Source organism: Hoplias malabaricus, chromosome 9 (assembly GCF_029633855.1).
Source record: "Hoplias malabaricus isolate fHopMal1 chromosome 9, fHopMal1.hap1, whole genome shotgun sequence".
NCBI classification, from domain to species: Eukaryota; Metazoa; Chordata; class Actinopteri; order Characiformes; family Erythrinidae; genus Hoplias; species Hoplias malabaricus.
The window spans coordinates 38,103,553-38,124,128 of record NC_089808.1 but is presented as its reverse complement, the minus strand read 5'-3'; the positions used below and the strand labels follow the sequence as shown (position 1 = coordinate 38,124,128).

Here is a 20,576-nt window from a genome sequence, read left to right as displayed (position 1 = left end):
AGTCACTTCCTTGATTATATTAAAATATGTTGATAAAAGTAAATCTTTTCTCAATTTGTTGGGTTTAATATCATTTCTAAAGGGTGCTAAAATAGCATTTGTCCAGCAGATGGCAACATAGAGGGGGGTGCACCAGCTTTATCCAGTCTGAAGGTGTTTTGAAAAACTGAAACATGTTGAAGAAAAAACTGAAATAATTCTGATCCCTGATAGAAAAAGGGGAGAGAAGGTTGATTATCCACGATCAGGATAAAATTCTCAAATTCTCTCAGCCCCAGGTATTTATACGCACACACAGCTCCCATCATAAGTCATATTATATATTTTTTAACTGCACTTAGGGTCAACATCCAGGTGTAGAACCCAATTTAATGCCAAGTGTAAACAGTAACATACCTCCAGCAGTAAACACAGTCCACCACCGTCAATGAACAAAACCGACGATTAACTTCAACTCCGTTAACTGAAACAAAAATATTTTCTGTAGTTTGGAAGAACACAGGCACCTGAGAAGAACACCTGGGTATTTATATTTTATTACTGAAAATGATAAGACAGTGCTGTTGACAATACTGTATCATTCTTTTCATTTTTTATTTTTAAACGTACTGATGGTCATTAAGGGCTGGCTGGTAAACCACGGGAGAAAACCAGGAGCAAGCATTCCTCTGTCAGCTGAAGGTGACCTTGGTGGCCTGGGCTTGTGTTTATCAATGGTTCCAGCGTAAAAGAGCTGATGTGGGAAGAGTTTATTATTTTTTTTTTGGTAAAACAAATAAATGGTGTCCAGTCCTGGTCCTGGAGTGTTCTCCATGCACAGACAGGCGACATTCCCACTCCACACCCCACTCTTCTAAACCCCGTCACTAACTGACAGCTGTCTGGGAAAAGGGAAAAGGGAAGTCACCCACATGTGCTGGATCTTGGCGCTCCAAGACCAGAGGCTGTCATCTCTGGACCATGGACATAGGAAACTGATCCTAAATCTGTGCTCCCACACTGAGACGATACACAGGCCCAGGCGTCTTTCTGAGAGCCGTACTGTACAGTGAAGGTGAGAGTGGTGACCTGGATGAGAACAGGCATAAAGACAAATTGGGGGTTGATGACAGGAGCCATAGACATCAATACAATTACAAATCAAAGAGTGTCCAAACATTGCATCAAACCTGCTGTGCAGTTGTCAGAGGGTGGGTGCGCTTGCACAAAGAAGGGCTTTTTTTTCCTCTTTTTTAAACTCATATTTTTTATATATATATATATATATATATATATATATATATATATATATATATATATATATATATATATATATATATATATATATATATATATATATCTCACACTAACTCTCTATACTAACACCACCACTAAGGATCACTAGGAGTCCAGCAGGTGTTAAACAGCATTCATCATCTTTTTTTATTCTTTTTTTTTTCCTCTTCAGGTAACTAAAAGTTTCCACTCTGAATGTTAATATAATCATTTCAAAAAAACAAGGAGGGAAGGGATTTAAATGGTAACAAGTACACAAGCTGACACCTTAAAAACAGCAGGGTGTTACTGTACTGGGACCTTTCGTGCTCACGTAGCCAGCTTTCGATCAAGAACAAATATATCTTATATGCAAGTTTAATGATAACATTAATTATAATCAGAATAAATTTGCCTCATGCCTTGTAAACTAGGAAACAAACAATCAGAGCCTGCAACACCCACCCACCCAAATAACAACCTCCCCTTTCCCCCTCCCTCGTCCTTCCCCGTCCGAAAACAAAAAAATGTGAAAAAGGAACAAAGCAAAAAGAGCATAATGGTTCAGGAATCCGTTTGGCTCAAGGGATCCTTCCTCCTTAATGTGTCTTTCGGCTGGGCTTGGCTTGGCCTGGGCGGAGAGGATCCAGTCTCTTGGAGAGTAGCCAGTGTAATGGGATGGGTCTGTTGTGGCTTGTGTGGCGGCTCTGTGCTCCAGGCCGTGGCTGAGGGCAGGCCCAGCGTTTGGGAGGCTGGGCTGAGCTGGGATGACGCATGGCCGCGCTGCACGGCTGTTTAAAGGGGGGTTGGGGGGGTGGGGGCGGGGCTTCTCCAGGGGCTAGTGCAGGTAATCGTCCACGGAGGCAAAGGCGCAGGAGCCGATGCCCGTGCGAGCCATGAGTGCCAGACACTGAGTCGCCTGACCGACCGCCTGCGCCAGAGGGGGCTGCTTCGGCAGGTTATGAGTCTCTGCAAAACACACACACACGGATACAAAGTTATAACTTCAGGTCTTTGTAACACTTAACATTCAACTGTGACATCATCAGTACTCCTCATTAAAATAATAATTTAAACAGGAAGCATTCTCCTTCTTTTCCACAAGTGAACACAGTTCTGGATCTTAATGAATTGTGGGTGACCTGCTTTAGTCAAAACACCACAAGGATCAAACCCCACAGCAGTGTTCCACCCCTGTCTAAACAGCCCTGTTCGGAGCGTCCGGTTTCATCGCCTGATCCTTTAAATGATGAGCTGCTGTTTATAACCAGTACTCATTTCTCTGCACTTGTTGTGTCTGTTTTGCTCTATTTAATCCAGCGCCGTGATTGGAGAGACCCAGACGAGGGGGCGGGACAACTCTAAAGTCATTGCACTCTATGTAATAAGCAGAAAAATCAGTATATGTTTTATCCCATGTTTTCTGATTTAAGCAGCCCACAAAAATCTGCTGTATCTTGTTTTACAGTCTGTGGATTGGTAGACAACAGATTTTATTTTACGTAACATGTCCTGAAACTCTGCGGGACCAGCACTAGGACTATCCCTATTTTACCAGCCAGCACCAAGCCCAGCTAGGGATTTCCGTGCATAAACACCTGACTCAGGGAAATACAGACTGAGACTGCCCGATTCTAATGGACTTATGCCCTCCAATATCAGATGTGAAAATGTAATTATCATCTTTAACTATGAGTTACAAAACAGAGACAGATTCCAAGTGGCGTAGTCTAATCATTGGCCTAAAACTGTCCTGTATGTGTGACTGGCACAAAATGTACAGATTTTCACAAAGTGTCCTCACTGCAGTCAGGCCCCTTGGCAATCGTTGTGATTCAGTGGAGGAGTTTCCTTTTCCCCATCACCGTTTTCACGGGTGACTCATAGTTTATTCTTAAACTCCTTGACAAAACTGACTGTAGCCAAGAGTGGTGTTTAAAATGGACTTTAACCTTGAATCTGCTTCACCTTTGTTTAAGCTGCGATGGCTGAGAGTTTTCTTCATGGTTCCATGTTTATTTGCATTCCCTTCCTTAACCTGTCAGTTCACTTTGTTAGAAAGGTACTGTACCACGGCTGTCAGACAAGAATTGTGTATCTCTAAAATGGTACACTTTAAATGGAATTTAATGTTAAATATTTGTTTTATTACAAAAAATATATATAGACCATGTCTAATGCAATTTGCACAACAGAACTTTCAAACAATAAAAACAAAATGACTATAATATGACACACTGCACATTTAGCAGGAAAATCTCAGCGTCTGTCTCATGTTTACCAGTATGAACTAGGTCTTCATGGCAACTAACATACATCCATCCATTATCTGTAACCCTTATCCAGTTCAGGGTCACTGTGGGTCCAGAGCCTACCTGGAATCATTGGACGCAAGGCGGGAATACACCCTGGAGGGGGCGCCAGTCCTTCACAGGGCAACACTCACACATTCACTCACACCTACGGACCCTTCGAGTCACCAATCCACCTACAAATGCGTGTTTGGACTGTGGGAGGAAACCGGAGCACCCGGAGGAAACCCACGCAGACACAGGGAGAACACACCACACTCCTCACAGACAGTCACCTGGAGGAAACCCACGCAGACACAGGGAGAACACACCACACTCCTCACAGACAGTCACCTGGAGGAAACCCACGCAGACACAGGGAGAACACACCACACTCCTCACAGACAGTCACCCGGAGGAAACCCATGCAGACACAGGGAGAACACACCACACTTCTCACAGACAGTCACCCGGAGGAAACCCACGCAGACACAGGGAGAACACACCACACTCCTCACAGACAGTCACCCACACCCTGGAGCTGTGTGACTGCGACACTACCTGCTGCGCCACTGTGCCGCCCCACATTAAATGCATAAAACAATAAAAAAAAAATAAGTATAAAACGTATAAGCATCTTGAGAGCTGAGCTAATAAAGACTTTGGAAAAGCCTGTTAAGAAACAATTGTCCCATTTAGCCTCTGCTGCCTAAACACTAAGCATTAAGGAGATTTAGCCAGACTTATTCTGTGATTTGAGTGTGGTTTTACCTAATATTGCACTGTTGAGTGTGGAGCAGACAGGTTCTCTCTGAATGGAGTCCAGCTGGTAACCCACAGGGCTGTTCCAGGGGTCTGAGTACGCGAGCAAACTGAACGCATCCTGTAAAAGCAGAGAGAGAGAGAGAGTAAACAAGTGTGTGAGAGAGGGAGAGAGAACGAGAAGCTGTGTGTGTTCAATAAAATATTTAATGTCTTCTTTGCTTTTACAGTTTCAGTTCAGGAACCGTTTCTGTATAAAAACATCAGTAGTAAAGTTCAGCCAGTGTGATTCCGTACATCAGGGACCCAGAAAAACAGCCTTTATTCCTGTGTGACAAATTCCCCCTTTCTGTGTCATCAATACTCAGCTGTTTTGGATTCCAGTTTTAAAGGACTGAACTTTATAATAATAATCATCAGTGGTTCTCAATCCTGGAGCATATTTGAGAGGGCCCCCTGCTCCAAACACAGTTGAGGCAACTAAAGAACTAACAACCAGGAGAACACCTGGACTGAGCAATAAATATGAAGTGATAAAAGTTCATTGTGATGCTTCACTTAGCTGCAATGGGGAGAATAGAGCCTCTGTTGCTGCCACTCTGGGCTCAGCACTGCACAAACTGCACTATTTATCTGCACTATTAATCCCAATTGGTTTCAATACAATGCTATAAAAATGAATAAACTAAATTGAGCCCCAAAATCCCACATCCTACCTAGTGTTCTATTAAAAAAAATACAATTTCTTATATATGCAGCTTCTCTATTTCAAAAACCTAAAAAACAAAGCAAAAATACTTCCATAATATAATAGTCCTAGAATAGAATGACCAAAAGAATGTGCCAATGTGGAGCAGCTGCATATGAGGCACATGCCCAGTGTCTCAGTGTGGCTAGAGGGGTATAAAGCCCCCAGCTTTGGCTGCTGAGCAAAATAATTTCTTTGTAGAAATTGAGCTCCCTTCAGTATCACTGGAATTGTAATACAATTAAATATTTAAAAGTTATATTTCTGGACCCTCTCATGGCCCCTACAGCAGCTGAGGAACCTGGAACAGATCTAAGAGGGAATGACATTCTGGCGCCGTTACCTTCAGCATCTTCTTGTTTGTGGAGTTTTTTCCTCGTTCTCGGCGCAGGTGTTCGCTCATGCTCTGCAGCTCCCGGCCAAAGTGGATCATTCTCTCGATAGCCGCCTGACTCCCTCCACACAGCTGCCTCTTGGACTGAGCTGACTCCACTTCTGTGTGGAAAGCATTTAGATAATAACAAATAGTGCTTTTGAGCTTTGGGTCTTTCATCAATTACTGTTGACCAAAGCAGTTTTTAAAAAAACACTTTCAGCAGGGTTCTAGATGTTAGAAGGCTACTAGACGAATGAATACACATCAGCGTCATTATGATTCGATTAGTCTTACCCATCTCGGCATCACAGTCCTCAAGGTCAGCTCCATGTGTGGAGCTTCCATTCAGAAAGCCATTAGAGGAGGACTCGGACACTCCATTAGAGATGTGGTCCACCTCCATATCCACATCATTACTGCAAAGAGTTACAATGGAACACAGTCAACTGTTTATTACATCACATTATATTCATTATTACTGTGAACAAGGTTTAGAATCGGTTACTCTTGGATTAATGGTTTATTTAATGTAAACTCCGCAAGGAGGCAAAATTATAATAAGGGGATAAAGACGACATGATAAGGCAGAAACATGGATAAGGGATAGCAATTAAATCTCAGTGTGAAAGGAGCTCAGATAGAGAACAGGAAGCAGGAGTATTCAACAGAAATAGCACAATGTACATTGGACAATAGTAGTCCATAATAACACTAGTTATACATCCGAAGTAAGAATTACATCGGATATATAGTTATATTTATATTTATTCAGATTTTAACCTATATAAGACAATCTGAAATAAACTAGATGACGTCTGAATAATTTCCTAGTCTTTTTCTGTAGTAGACATAAGCCACACCTGAGTACAGTGAGTGGTCTGTGTGGGCAATGTGGAGTGACAACACTCTGGGGAAAGAACAGATGGGTGTTTTAATCAGTGGTTCTCCAACTGTGGCACACGTACTACTAGTGGTACATGTAGCAGCAAGAGGTGGTACGCCAAATGACCTGGAAAAATGGCCATGATCCCCCAGTTTTTTGAGAAATCCGTGTAAAGCCCAGGTTCAGTTGCTTACTGGATGTAAGCAAAGGCTAGAGACAGACGAGACCAAGCCTGAGAAATTTTCTGAAGCCCAAAAGGACTAAATCCAGAGGCAAAAACAGTGAGAATTCTGTACACGTGAAGACAAACTAGAAGAATACAAGGTTTTCTACTACAAGCGCCGAGAGCAGCTGTGAACTGCCCCAAGCCCTTGCCGCCATGTTTTCACCTGGAGCCTGTTAAAGCACATAACTGATATTAAACTGACCTCTTTTCATTCTATATTTCTTTCCAAAAGCTTATTGCTAAATTTTATACGTTCTCATGAATGTAGAACTGTGTTTAAAACATTCAGTTTAGGCCTGGAGTTATTTGTGTTCTCTCTATAATTTTTAGTAATTATTTTAGATAAAGAATGCACATTTCAATTAAATAAAAACAACAAAAACATGCAACAATTCAAGATTTAGCCTCATGCCCCCGGACCAGAGGGAGAACCAGGGGCCACGTGTTTCTGTGGTAAAAATCACAGGCGGTACTTGGTCTAAAAAGTTTGAGAACCACTGTTATAAATAGTTTGAAATCAAATTTCAGTCCATACTTATGTGAATGCAAGTATATTCCTTTTGTGTATATTTTGCCAGTTTGTAGGCAGTGTTTAAGAAATGCTACTGTAACAAACCTGTGATAAGAGACAGGCCGTGCCTGAATAGGTAAATGCGACTTTATTTATTTAGCTTGTGTATGCACATGCTATTTAACTCCATCACTCCATGTTTTATAGAGGCCATGTTCTACAGATCAGAGCTAGCAAGCTGAGTTTACGAAGTATAATAATATGGGCCTAAAAAAAGATTTGTCCCCATTACTGTCAGTATCATCCAACATCAGTCTGTGGCCCAACTAATGCCTCTGTGCCTGGTTACTATCAAAACCTCAGGGAAAGGTCTAAAGAAGACAAGCTACCTGTTAATACCACTGATGTCAAAAAGAAGTATAGGAGGAGCAGGTGGCCACATACGTATGACCACATAATGTAGGTTCATTATATATACCTCAGACCAGGCTGCTGGGTGCGGCTGCCGTTCAGGACCCCGAGCTCGCTGCTGGGCATGCTCACTGGACATGGCTTGTGACCATGTGATGAAGAGTGGCTTTTACTGGATGACACTCCATTACAGCAGTTACTATCGAAACCTGAGGTTGGAGCACAGCACAAGGATCATCTAAAATATCTTAAAACTTACATAAAATTGTATTTATTTATTTTTTGACAGCAGTTATAAGGACAGCAATGGTTTATAACCGTCATAACTAACCATTTAAAACAGTATGTACCTGACAGGTAGGCCTGAGAGCCAGTGGGTTTGTGTGTGGGGCTATTGAAGAGGCGAGGTGAACCAGGATAACTGTCCTGAGACTTAGGGCTTCGTCCACCAAGGCAGCGCACCTCACTGTCTGTCCCGTTCACCATCTCTATGAACTGCCGGACTCTGTGTGTGGTGAGAGTAGCACTGATTATTGTTAGAACATGAAAAAGGAAAGGTTCACAACATTTCATGCTTACTGACAGTATGCCGGACCACAAACCAAAAAGATTTACTCAGGCACTTACTTTAACATGAATAAAAGGTCTGGGTTTCTTTCCAGCAGACTGGGGTAGAGCTGCTGAGTGGTCTCTATAGCTTCCCCCATTCGGCCAGACAGGACCAACTTCTGGATTTCTGCAAAAACCAGCCAAGCTAGGATTGAGCAGTTTATATAGACCAGGAACACAGCTTCAGCAGCCAGAGAAACGTTATAATCATGTCATAGATGTAGGCTCATGTTAGCATTGGGAGTTTTGCCCATGAACACTTGTATAGTGTGGTCTTTTTGCATGAATTGGGAACCACAATGTGAAAGGCAGTGGTTTTACTCTCTATGATTGCATTACACCAGTTAGCTTTACACCAGCATAGAAGTTTCTCAATATATGTTTTATAACAAATGTATATTAATAATAATAGATAGCACCAGGAGCTCAGGTGTTTTACAGACAATTCTGATACACTCTGGGTTTACAGTGACATATTACACATTAAACCAACAGAAAAATATATAATCTGATAATGTCCACTGAATTTTCTGATATTCTACAGCAGTAAACCATTAGAAACAACAGGTTACTCTGTGGCTCTACATCATAGTGAAGAGAAAAGAAATCACTTGAGGGGATTACTCCTTTTATAAATCCTGGCACACTAGCACTATTTGGCATACACATTACAATTAATACGTGAGGTCACATGCATACACTGAGTGTTTTAAATGGGTGCTGAATGCCCCTCAGCCTACACACAAGCTTCTGAAAAGATTATAAAACACGTTATGCGTCAGAAACTCGTCTTAAACACAAATCGAAGCCAAGGAGAAAATGGTTCCTGTCTGTGTTTGTTCCATTTAGACATTTTTGGTCTGTTTTGTGTTTATACTTCAACAAAAGTGAAGAGTTCATATGGAAGTTTTCTTATGAACATTAAGGCTATGCTCACATTACAAGCTTCATTAATATGTTCCTGTTTTATTGTGTAACAGTGACATGTGTCTGTAATGTGAACGGAACAGCACGTCTGTGCACGCTGATATTTTTATGCGGCTCTGTCCCAAATGGGTCTTTAAGCCCCGTGTAGTGCTGATGTAGTTCCCTAAATAACAGCCTCTACACCTGCACATGTCTAACACAAATCCATTTATATTCAGCTATTACCTTCAGGGCTTCTTTTTCTAACATTCAGTACATTATTTCGGTGCAAAATCCATAGTTTAATCACCTGTGTAGTGCACCATGTAGGGTGCATGGAAACATTTGAGACACCCTGCATGTTACTGTCAGTGCTGGTTGACTGGAAATGACTCAACTACGATTTGAAAAGACCAAGTATTACATGTTCACATACCTCTGGGGGGAAAAAAATAAAAAATAAAATTAAAAAAATCTTATGTGTGTCACATTAAGGGGTTAATTTTAAAGTAGGCACACCGTGCAACCCAGTCCTGATCCACAGAACGACTTGAGAGAAAGGCTTAAGGGAGCTTAAGCAGGTGTTTACACTCACTCTGTCTGTTTTTGATGGAGGCGAGCTCCTCGTGCACTGCCTGGTCTGTGGACTTGGCAAAGGCTTCAGCAGTGGCACAATAGCTGTGGTGAACCAAGTATGAGGCCACCATCCTGTAACACAGCAAAGATCAAACATCAGCCACAATTACAGATTAACAATTCTGCAGAGGCCTGTGATCTAACATTTGAAGATTTATTACTATACCAGCGGGTGTTTCAATCACATTTATATTTTCCTATTTGTTCTGTCTGATCATTTGACTTTCCTTTCTTATTGTTTCAATAAAATGGATATAGAAATTATATTTGTGACCTCTGTTCCTCTTTACAATTTTATAGATAGAAGGACAACAAACTTTTGTATTATTTAAAGCACAACAGCACACCCTTGTGGATCAGTCCATAAATGTGTGTTTCATGAGTGTGAGAAATGGCGCCCCCTGTTGTGCAACTACTAACACTGAGTGAGTAAATGTGTGTTTGTGAGTTATAAATAAAGTGCTTCCCATTTTAAAACCTTCAGATTTAACCACTTCATTACAAACCTTTTAAAAGTACAGTTTTAAATGGTGATTGAAACTACATTTATTACAACATTCTATTCCTTTGTCTTACTGTTTATTATACACTCACTTCTGAATCATGGCCTGCCACTCGCCCTCCCGCTCGCCAATGGGGAATCTCTCAATCTGAGCCTGGATCTTGGTTCTCCACTCGCGCATGTAGTCCTCTATGTCAAAGACGAATGGATGCTGCCCGAAGTTTGCATCCACAACCTCCCCTGGAGTCTGAAGACCAACTGTTGGGTACAGGTTGGGCTGCAGAACAAGAGTATTTCAGTGAGAAAAAAAGCCCAGCATTGCTACATTAAGTATTCCTTCAGCATTTTAACACTCCTCCACTGTGAAAGGTTTACTGAGGTTTTTTTTTTTATAGTGTCCTTTGCTTACAAACAGTAAAGGTTCTTGTAATGCCTTTGCCCTCCCATACACACACGTCTATTGTGAAAGGTTTATCCAAGTACACACACGTCATTCCAAGATGTTTTTTTTTATAGTGTCTGTGGTTTTTGTAGCTAAAAATGACAGGTAGAGGGCCATACCAACCACATGCTTCCAGGAGAAATAACTACAGAGCTTATGTTCCTTATCCAAGAAAAAGAAAGGTCAAAGCAAGAAAAACTTCACTTCATAGACACACAGAGAAACATGAATGCTGGAGCCATGCCAACTGTTTTCTCCTCAATGGATTATTGTTTTAGGGCAAAACAGACCTCCATTCTGTTGGCTAGTGAAATACTTAAGGCTTGTTAGTCCACCCACTTTAGCAAAGCCCAGCATGAAAAGACAGACTGTGTTTTATCTTCATACATATGTACATATCAAGGTCACCATATTCAGAAGAAATTACAACCAATGTTCTTGCTGTCAACATTAAGGGAAAGAGTAAACAAAAGGTACTTACTGGTAAATCTGTAAAAGCTATTCCTGAAAAGAGAAGACGAGAACAGTTATTCAGCACAAAAACTGGAACAATTATCTTTGTCTGATGAATGACAGGAATGTGCTAATTTACAAATACGTTTGAATAACGCCCCAGAGTAACTTCCAACATAAAAATCTCTAATATTCTTGAAAATGCTACATTACGAGGGCATTCTACTCCTGAGAATCCTGGGTTTTTTTAAGTAGCCAATCAATCAATGACTGATTTATTTATTGAATAATTTGTCTCATGGTCAGCCTGCTTTGCTTGCTTGGGGTCATCTGCACTACTGCACTTGTCAGTAATAGTCATTAGCCACCTCTGGTTGTTAGATAGGTGAACTACAGTAACACAAACAGTCCGTTTAAACTGCACAGTGCACTTTTAACATGTAGTTTGTCCCCGTTTGCTGCAGCACCAGATCCTACTTTTCTGGGAAGAGTCTACACCAAATGTGAGAATATTTCTGTGAGATTATGATTGTGTGTGAGGTGTGCCCTTAATTTATTTTCCAAGGCAATTTTTCTTCATTTGTTTTCATTGCTTTTTGCTGCATTCAGACTTAAGCAGCTTCCATTTTCTACTGATTTTATTGTTTTGTTTAAAATATTGACACAAAAGCCTCTACACTGTCACTACACTGAATTTGAAGCAAAAAATGATTTACAAAAGCAGAAGGTTCTAATCACAACCTAAAAGTGATTAAAACCCATATAACAATCAAATATTCAAGTACAAATTATTTAGTTTGACATATTAGTACTCAGAGAGTGTACACTGATCAAGAGAATACTTTTACACCACTTTCAATCAGTTTGATGTGAGTCACGGTATATTCTCAGTATCCTTGCTACCTCTTAACCACATTCTAAATAAAGTAAAAAAAAATGGTATAGAGGAACTCGAGTGTGTGATACAGGATGATCTATAATTACAGGATGGGGGACGAAACACGATACTCAGAGGTAAAGCAATGATCAGGTAAGGTCACTGCTGGCTTGGCCTCTGTGTGAAAGATGTGCATTATAAAGACAACCAAGGGCTCCAACCTAGACTGTGTCCATTCTTTGTGTAGAAGCAGGTGTTGTTGATGAGGTTGACACAGCAGCCAATCACGTCGCCTGTTGTGAACGTAGGTCCATAAGGCTGTCCCGTGCCAGAGGAGCAGAAAGAGTGTCCGTCATCGCCGTGGTAGCCATATGAGTGTTTGTCCCAACCTGATAAAGTGGATCAAGTGTAAGAGATTTTAGCAGCCAGAAATATGAAAATATTTACGCAGTACAATTAAATGAATGAATGAATACATTAAAAGTGTCTAGACCACCTACTTACACAGCAGTGGGATAAAGACAACAGAACACCACACACCGGACACTACATTTAAACATTGATACAATTTAAATAAAATTTAATATACACTGTAAAATTTTTTTAAAAATTTACAGTAAAATACTGGCAGCAGAGTTCCCAGGTATTTACCGTATTTTTACAGGAACACTACTGTATTTCAAATTTACAGCATATTACTGTAATTGAATAATACAATAATTTACTGTAAATACTGTACCAGACTTGCTGTAAATTTACAGCAATTTTTTACAGTGTAGTTTTGCAAGATATTTAAAAAACAATTATACATTTTGCTATAACATTTATAAATAAACAATCAATTTTCTAGAACTGCTTTTGACAATGGTTGAATTTCCTCCGTCACACTCATGCATCACAATACATCAAGGCATTAGTACAGAGCCCTGAGAGCAGGGTCTGTGTTGGGGAGTGTGCTCCAGGCTCTTATCTCCCTGACAGGCTGCAGACGAGCCTCCCTGTGCCCTGTGATTGTACGACTGCGGCTGGGTGTCACCATGCAGTGCCAAATCCTCACGCTGCCCGCATCTGAACATATGACCCTGACGCATGACTTACGCACACTGCTCTGGAGGATTAGCCAGGAAAAAAATTTTTTTAACAAATATGAAATATCATAGTTAAATACAGCAGATGTTTGAGAGTTCAAGTCAAATCTAGTATGACAGACCTTAGAATCACAGCCCTGAAAGGTATACATTTGAAATAATTCACTAGTAAAAATACTACAATAATAAACATATAAAACTAAATACATTCATGTGATTAGTTCACGTTATTTATCAGCCACAAAAGCTAAACACTTGAGAAATCAATACAGAAAAGGCAGCTTTAATAGGGGAAGCTATGATATTGTAATCAGTAGATGAACGTTTAAAAACGTTGGCACTTGGCATATGTTTAATGTTGATAGATATTTACATTTTTATGTATAGACAGCAGTCTTGAAGAGCACTACTAATGTTGGAAAGCAGTGCTAATATCTGGAATCTATGTTTGATCATTTGTAACAATCATTTGTTGTCATTTCTCCATTTATTCCAGTCCAGATTGATTTATTCCCAATATCCATCCTTCATCTGTAACTGAGAACATACCCGGAATCAATGGTCTCAAGGTCTGACAATGTGAGGTAGTTCCAGATTTTCCATTTAAACTAATAGAACTAACAGAACATTTTCCCTCTTTTCCTTCTTTGTTGTAGTAACAACTTCTACTCCTCTGTAAAGGCTTTATACTCGCTGCTGGAACATTTCTGTAAGGATCTGCTGGCAGCTGCTACAACATTAGTGAGGTCAGGTGCTGATGTTAAGTGATTAGTTCTGGATCGTAAGCACCAAAGGTATCAGATGAGGCTACATCACTCGAGAGAACATAGCTCCACACCGCAATCCTGAGGGGCTATATAGCCTTCATATCCATGATCAGCCTCATTTATTGGAGTTTGAATAAATGCAGATTCATAGCTAGAGTGATAAGATTATTAGATTTATTTTAAAGCTGCTGCAGGGTCTCATTTCATGCTTTTCTTTTGTGTGTGCTGCATGTGCTCTGCATAAGGTTAAAGCAGCAGAATTCACGACTAATATAGGGGTGTCTACAAAATTTTGTATAGAGTAAATTGGTCCAAAAATTCATAATACATGCAGCTTTCTGTTGTGGTGGAGAGCTCAGGAATGTAGCAGATAAAGCAGATATTCTTTAACCTCATAAAATTTACACTCCACAGCAAAGGGAAAGGAGAGACAACATAGGTGGCAGATGAAGTTAGAAGTGAAAAAAAACATGGTGATTAGGTCTCTCTTTTTGCTGTGCCGTCAGTGTTTCTCATTACATAGGATTGTCAGAATTGCTAAGTATGGACAACAAACACTGATACGTTGTTTTGTTTTAATTAACATAGTATTCATGGGGAATAAGTTCTACGCTTCTCAATCCTCGTCGTTTCACAATAACACTTTTTTTTTTTTTTTTTTTTTTTTTTTTTTTACAAATAGTGGGACTGCATCTAAAACTTGATTACTGTTTCTGAAAATCTAATAGTCCCAAAATACTCCCATTGTTGAGATATTCAATTGTTCACAGTTTATACAATCTTCCAAGAAAAGATAAAATGAAACGGGACGCTCTGGGGCAGCCCCACATGAGCCTGAGGTCACCATGCCCAATGCCAAGCTTCAAAAACATTGAAATGATTTAGAATAGCATTTCTAATCCAGAAGTAATCATCCATTGTTAGCACCAGACCTCTTTGGATTTATCAAGCTAAAATGCCATCAAATCCTCACAGCAAAGCTTAGTTTCAAGTATAAAGCTTTCCTGGAAGAGAAGAGACTGTGATGGCAGTAAATTGATGATTAACAACCTATTAATTCCATTGAATACAGATAAAAATAGAGTGAGAATGTACAAAATGTAGTATATGTGAAAGTACCCACAGCTTCCCTACAGGAGATATGCACCACTGAATATGAAGCAAACCAAAACTGCTCTTTGTTCTAATATAATCATATTACTATTTACCAAATGAAAGCAGGGCTTCACAGGTCACTTTTGTGGTTTATATATTAGATTCAGACAACATGATCGAGTCAAAGAGATATAAGACTTACAACTGATTGAATACTTCTGAGGTTTGCTCATATTATAGCCCACGTCATTCCCAAATAGGGGGTGCAGGTCAAAGCCAGTTTTGTTTACGAGTAAAAGTGACTGTTTATAAAAACCATGTGGTAAACAGACATTTGTCTAAGGTTGATACATTTTGTACTGATTCCATTTTTAAACCAGAATGTCACTAGGTGCATACCAGCAAACTTTGCTGGTTTTGTGTGGTATTTTGTTTGAGATTCAAAGACATTTTCACTCAGACAGAGACTAATGTAATCATCAATCAGACAAAAGGTCTTAGTACTACAAGCCTGTGTTTACCTGGTAGTCTGTTCATATTAACCCCCTGGGCAGAAAGACCGATTCCCATGTACCTAGAAATAAGAACCAGACAGACATTATAAAATCTACATTGGAGGTAAAAACCTGGTGAGCACAACAATGCTATACAAAAGATATTAATTTGACAAATTCTGTGTCTGTTAAACATTATTTTTTCTTGAACATCGTGTTCTAAATCATGGATAGACCTCACTGATATCCATTCTTACCCATCTCGTCCTTTACTGATGATTTTCACCTCAAAATAGTAGACCCCACAGGCAGCTGGTATAGGGTGTGTTGCACGAACTGATGCAGCATCTTTTGGGGTCTTTCCATGACCTTAAATTAACAAAACAAAAAAAGGCATCAAATAACTAATAATAATAATAATAATAATAATAATAATACATTTATACAGAGTCACTCATTTTCATAAATATAACCACAGACAAAAAATGTTTTCAACTACATTTCTAATCTCACAATGAAGGAGAAGATGGTAAACAAGGAACCATTAAACAAAATCAAGTATACACAAATAATTACAGAGAAGAATGATAACGGAAAAGGATGGTAGCATTAGGAAAATATGAAAGAACATATAAACATAAGAACATTATGTGCTGGACTTTGAAGGAAGAGATGGAGAAACGATAAAGGAAGGGTGCTAGATAATTTAGGAACAATGACGCGGTTGAAATGTGTGACCACCAACTGCCTGACATGCCACCTGAACATCTGCTTATCCTGTTACACTTTAGTGTGAAAAATCACAAAGAACATCTGGAAGTAAACTGACACTGACTGCCCACAACATGCAAACTGTCTTAACCTTAATGGCCTTTCCTGTATTGGGTTATTTTCGGATCCAAACAACGAGACTGAATTTACCAAGTGTACAAAGTTCAACTATGAATTGCCAGAGAAGTGTCAAATCTGTTCAGAAAGCAATTTTTTGTTGCTCAAAATAAAAACACTAAAATATTCAGACAAAACCAGGGCCACTCCCAATAGCTCAGGAGACTTAAAGGTGATTCTTCTAAAATCTTCATCATCATTAGACATAGAGAACACATGAGATACAGGAACGATAACAGAGAGATGGGGGCTTGGTGGCAGATAAACATGAGCATTATCTCGGCCAACCTGAGCACAATCTGGTACATTATAAAGATTTCTACTAAAACTAAAGAGCAGATGTGAATTTTGGGGTCTTTTCTCAGGAGAAATATCTGATAAGCAGGAAACTTAAGCAAAAATCATGTGAAACGTACTTTAATCATCATCTAAACATTTAATTCAAGCCAGTGAACACACACATTAATGATTAGGGGCAGTGAGCATACACACCCAGAGCAGTAAACAGCCACCTGGGCACCCAGGGAGCATTTGGGGGTTAGGTGCTTTTTCAATGGCAATTCAGCCATAATTTTTGAGGAAGCAGAAAGAACTGTTGACATATGTATTTGTACAAAATCTTGCTGCACTCCATGTGAAACCAGAACCTTTCCTGAGTGTTTAGAGTAGCTAGTGGCCAAAAAGACAAGCCACCTCTACCTACAGTCTATAAAAAGACTGGCAAAACTCTTACGATTAAAACCTAATGTTTTTGTGCCTTTTGAAAAATGGCATAATGGCTATCATTAGAGACCACAAACTAATATTACACATTCATATCTTTAGAAAATCATGAACAGAACTAGAATCAGGCCAAGTGTTTAATCATAACGTCCATGTACATTATTATTAAATTACATTATTAAAACATAGAACCACTGTTGACCACTGAACATCGGGAACCAGCAGACTTTTCTAATGGTTTCTATGATTTTTCTTTCTTCATGGGCATTGTATATGAATCCCAGTTTAATGTAATAGTGGGTAACTAAATGAGGTGCCTTTGCTAACATGTTTTAAAGGCCTCCCTTCCTGACTGAGTGAGGTGAGGAAAATGGCTACAGCCCATTTGGCACTTGAGGCGAGTGCAGGAACACTGAAAACTTGTTTAGCTGGTTACCTCGTTGGCGTTTAGCATTAACTACAAAGGCTTTAACCTGAGAAGGCCCATAAACTACCAGCATGCCTCCTCAGCACATAATAACAATAGCAGCACTCAGGTAAACATGAGCGAGGGGCAGACAGACAGAGCCGGGCCTTGCTGTGCTGTTTGGCTGCTGTGTTTATAATCAGCAGCTCCGTTACTTTCACTGGTTGGAAGCTGTTTACAACGTACAAGTTATGAAAAGAGTGACTTCGGAAGCTTTTGGGCGGCTAATGTTAACGGATGTTTGAGAAAACGAGACCCATTTAGCCTCAGTGATACTTCCTGAATTCATTGATCCAAGCTTTCTTAGCTTTTAATAAAGTTACGGTTAGCACAGTGAGCTAACTCTCTTAAAAACAAGTCCGAGGAGCCCGGTGCCTTGTTATTCTTCCACGGCTTCTGTTTCAAATTATGGAATTTTGGAATTGGGCCGTTCCACCTTAAACGGCGTAGCGATAACACTGCCATTTAAGGTAGGACGGAACAATTGGGGAGAAAAAGCTGTGCGAAACTTCCAATGTAATCTAAAATTGTCGGTTTGGAGTGAAATAATCTTCACATTGAGCCTTTAGACGTTAAACATTCAATCCAACTGAGGTTTCACCTCCTGAAAAGCAAACATTATCATTATTATCGATTTTTATACAGCGTTGCTGGCCAAATATTTGTTGACTGTTGAATAGTTAACGTCAACGTTGTCTTAACGTTGTTTTCCAATAAACTAAACTCGGATTAACATCATGGTGGTTTGATAACGCTGCCAGGTCTGTAACTAACTGGCTTGGTATCTAATTAGGAGGACATTTTGTTCATATAAAACCTTAAAATGAGGACTGTACAGTGGCTAACGGTTCTTATGCGTTAATGAGGGTCCGTGGTGTACGGTTAGCCGTGAGCTAACGTTAACGTCAACGAGCCGCGTCCGTTGGTCCGTCCGTGCTGTTGTTGTTCGACAGAGTAAGGGCTTTCGCATTAACACTGTCTTTGTAATGGACCCGGAGACGTTGATTGTAATCTCAAATAATCTTCACCAAACTCGGGCTGTAGCTGCCTGAGAAGCTAAAGGTTTAACAACACTGACAGGTCTGTAGACTGAATACGGCTACCGTGTGGTAACGTAAATAGCCGGGCCAAACTGTAACTGACTCGGTAGATAAACAAGAGGAAACCCACCCTGTTAAATAACTAAGTGCAAGTTAAACTAAGTTAGCTACTTTGTATGTGGAGGACTGTGGTAACACACGGTTAGCCGGGCTAAACAAACTTACTCTTTAACAACCTTAGTAATCAGGGGACAGACTCTTCTGTTTAAAAGCTGTGAGCATTAAGTTTAACTACTGAAAGTGGTAGAACCCATGGTTTAGCTCGTTAATGATCTGTTACTGTTGTTGAATGCGCTCAAAGCATTGACATCAACGCTAACGCTAACAGTTAACGTAACGTTACCTTTGTAATGGACCCGAAGATTGTTCTGAGAGAGGCCGATGTAGCTGAACTTGTCCTTCGGGCTCCAGGACCTCGGCAGCGGGGTCTCCTGTTCGTTCACGGCCGGGTAGAGGCGCCGGAGCCTCTGGTTGAGCTCTTTTTCCTGCTCGTTCAGAGCCAGGTCTCCGTGAACGACGACGGACATCAGAAAGCCGCAGCCCGAAGAAGGTCCCGACATCGCGTACGGATTCCTGCCGTCAACCGCAGCCGCTCTCCAGCCACTTCCAGCCGGACAGCCCTGCTTCAGCGGTCCGCTGTCAGCCGCCGCCAAACGCTAACGGCTCGGAAACAGAGAGAGAAAAAGAAACAGAGAGAAATGGACGGAGAAAGAGAGAGGGGCTCCTCTCCTTTCTGTTGTTGTTGTTATTCCTCTATCCGGTCCGCTAGCTCGCTAGCTATCGGCAAACCAAAGCAAAACAGCAGCGGCTGTCCCAGGTTCACAGACAACGGGCAAATAGCAACCGATTCCCCGCACCTTCACAACGGACCAGAGGCCACTCACTACATTAAGTTGCTCCGACACATTTCGTATCGATCAGTGGAACCCACAGCGGGACACGAGAGAAAGCGCAGCGACACCGAGAGCCGATCTTTTGTTTGTTGTTGCTGTGAAATACTCGCCGCTGATTGGCTGCTGTTCGCTCCACACTCCGCACGAGCCCGTCCGCCTGTCAGCAACCACACGAGCTCAGGGCCTGGTCGATACGGAAACAGTGATCGAGAATCGCGATACCTTATTACCTCGATATTTTACATTCATTCTGTCCCAAAAACCCAGTGAGCTGTCTAAATAGGCACCGACCATGTAGGCAGCATTCTAACGGACGTTTATCCTCATTAGGCTGATAGCCTAGCAAGAGAGCAATTGCATCGAAAATTGTTTCCGCTCACTACACAACCAGTGTTTACTTACTTAAAGCAGCTAGCGTTGTCTCAACATTTCAGCACAAAGGGTTCAAATCTTCCCTTTTTTATTGCAAAATTAATCATTTGTTCTTTGGGTGAAGAGCAAAATATATACGGAAGTTGTGCTTCGGATGCATAATGGAATTGCCTTAAATGCTGAGGAATGGTGTTGCCTTAAAGTTCGACCAGATTAAGGTATCCCAGTAAGCAGCATGTCTGAGGTATATTAGGAAAAAATGGGACAGCTTACACGAAATAATGTTTGTGTAAACAGCTTACTAGGCTTTTGAACAGACTCCGTACCTATGGAGATCATTCATTCATTCATTATCTGTAAGCGCTTATCCAGTTCAGGTTTGCGGTGGGTCCAGAGCCTACCTAGAATCATTGGGCGCAAGGCGGGAATACACCCTGGAGGGGGCACACAGAGCAACACAGACATACTCATACCTACAGACACTTTTGAGTCACCAATCCACCTACCAACGTGTGTTTTTGCACTGTGGGAGGAAACCCACGCGGACACCGGGAGAACACACCAAACTCCTCACAGACAGTCACCCGGAGCGGGACTCGTACCCACACCCTCCAGGTCCCTGGAGCTGTGTGACTACGACACTACCTGCTGCGCCACCGTGCCGCCCCTATGGAGATCATAAAGTCTTATATTCAGGTCTAATGGACAACCACAGGCTATTTACATCTTATTCTGTGTATAATTACAATTATGCAGAATGTGTATCTCACACTACACCACCAATATTTATGGAAATATATTAG

General features: G+C 40.8%; 1 protein-coding gene across 2 annotated transcripts; it reads right to left on the bottom strand.

Moving 5' to 3' along the window:
* Positions 1-1,344: 1,344 nt before the first annotated feature.
* Positions 1,345-19,507, bottom strand: ranbp9 (RAN binding protein 9). 2 transcript variants are annotated; one of them, XM_066681719.1, is made up of 14 exons: positions 18,852-19,507; positions 15,589-15,700; positions 15,359-15,411; positions 12,109-12,276; positions 11,039-11,061; positions 10,208-10,392; positions 9,573-9,685; positions 8,090-8,198; positions 7,813-7,967; positions 7,530-7,671; positions 5,726-5,847; positions 5,399-5,547; positions 4,317-4,428; positions 1,345-2,223 (listed from the first exon to the last, which is right to left on the bottom strand). In XM_066681719.1, exons 1-14 carry the CDS (start codon positions 19,066-19,068, stop codon positions 2,093-2,095), a joined length of 1,791 nt encoding a protein of 596 aa, XP_066537816.1. In that variant the 5' UTR covers positions 19,069-19,507; the 3' UTR covers positions 1,345-2,092. The 2 variants fall into 2 exon arrangements, with proteins under 2 accessions (XP_066537816.1, XP_066537815.1); XM_066681718.1 differs by having other exon boundaries at positions 5,399-5,550; positions 18,852-19,506.
* Between the last annotated feature and the right edge of the window lie 1,069 nt (positions 19,508-20,576).

What these genes read in the sequence shown, in the direction of transcription:
- ranbp9 (XM_066681718.1), bottom strand. Translation starts at nt 19,068, where the DNA reads ATGTCGGGACCTTCTTCGGGCTGCGGCTTTCTGATGTCCGTCGTCGTT. An exon ending in TAGCTTTTACAGATTTACCA is followed by an intron (nt 10,393 to 11,038) that starts GTAAGTACCTTT and finishes CTTGTTCTGCAG; the next exon opens with CCCAACCTGTACCCAACAGT. An exon ending in GACCTTTTATTCATGTTAAA is followed by an intron (nt 7,968 to 8,089) that starts GTAAGTGCCTGA and finishes CACCACACACAG; the next exon opens with AGTCCGGCAGTTCATAGAGA.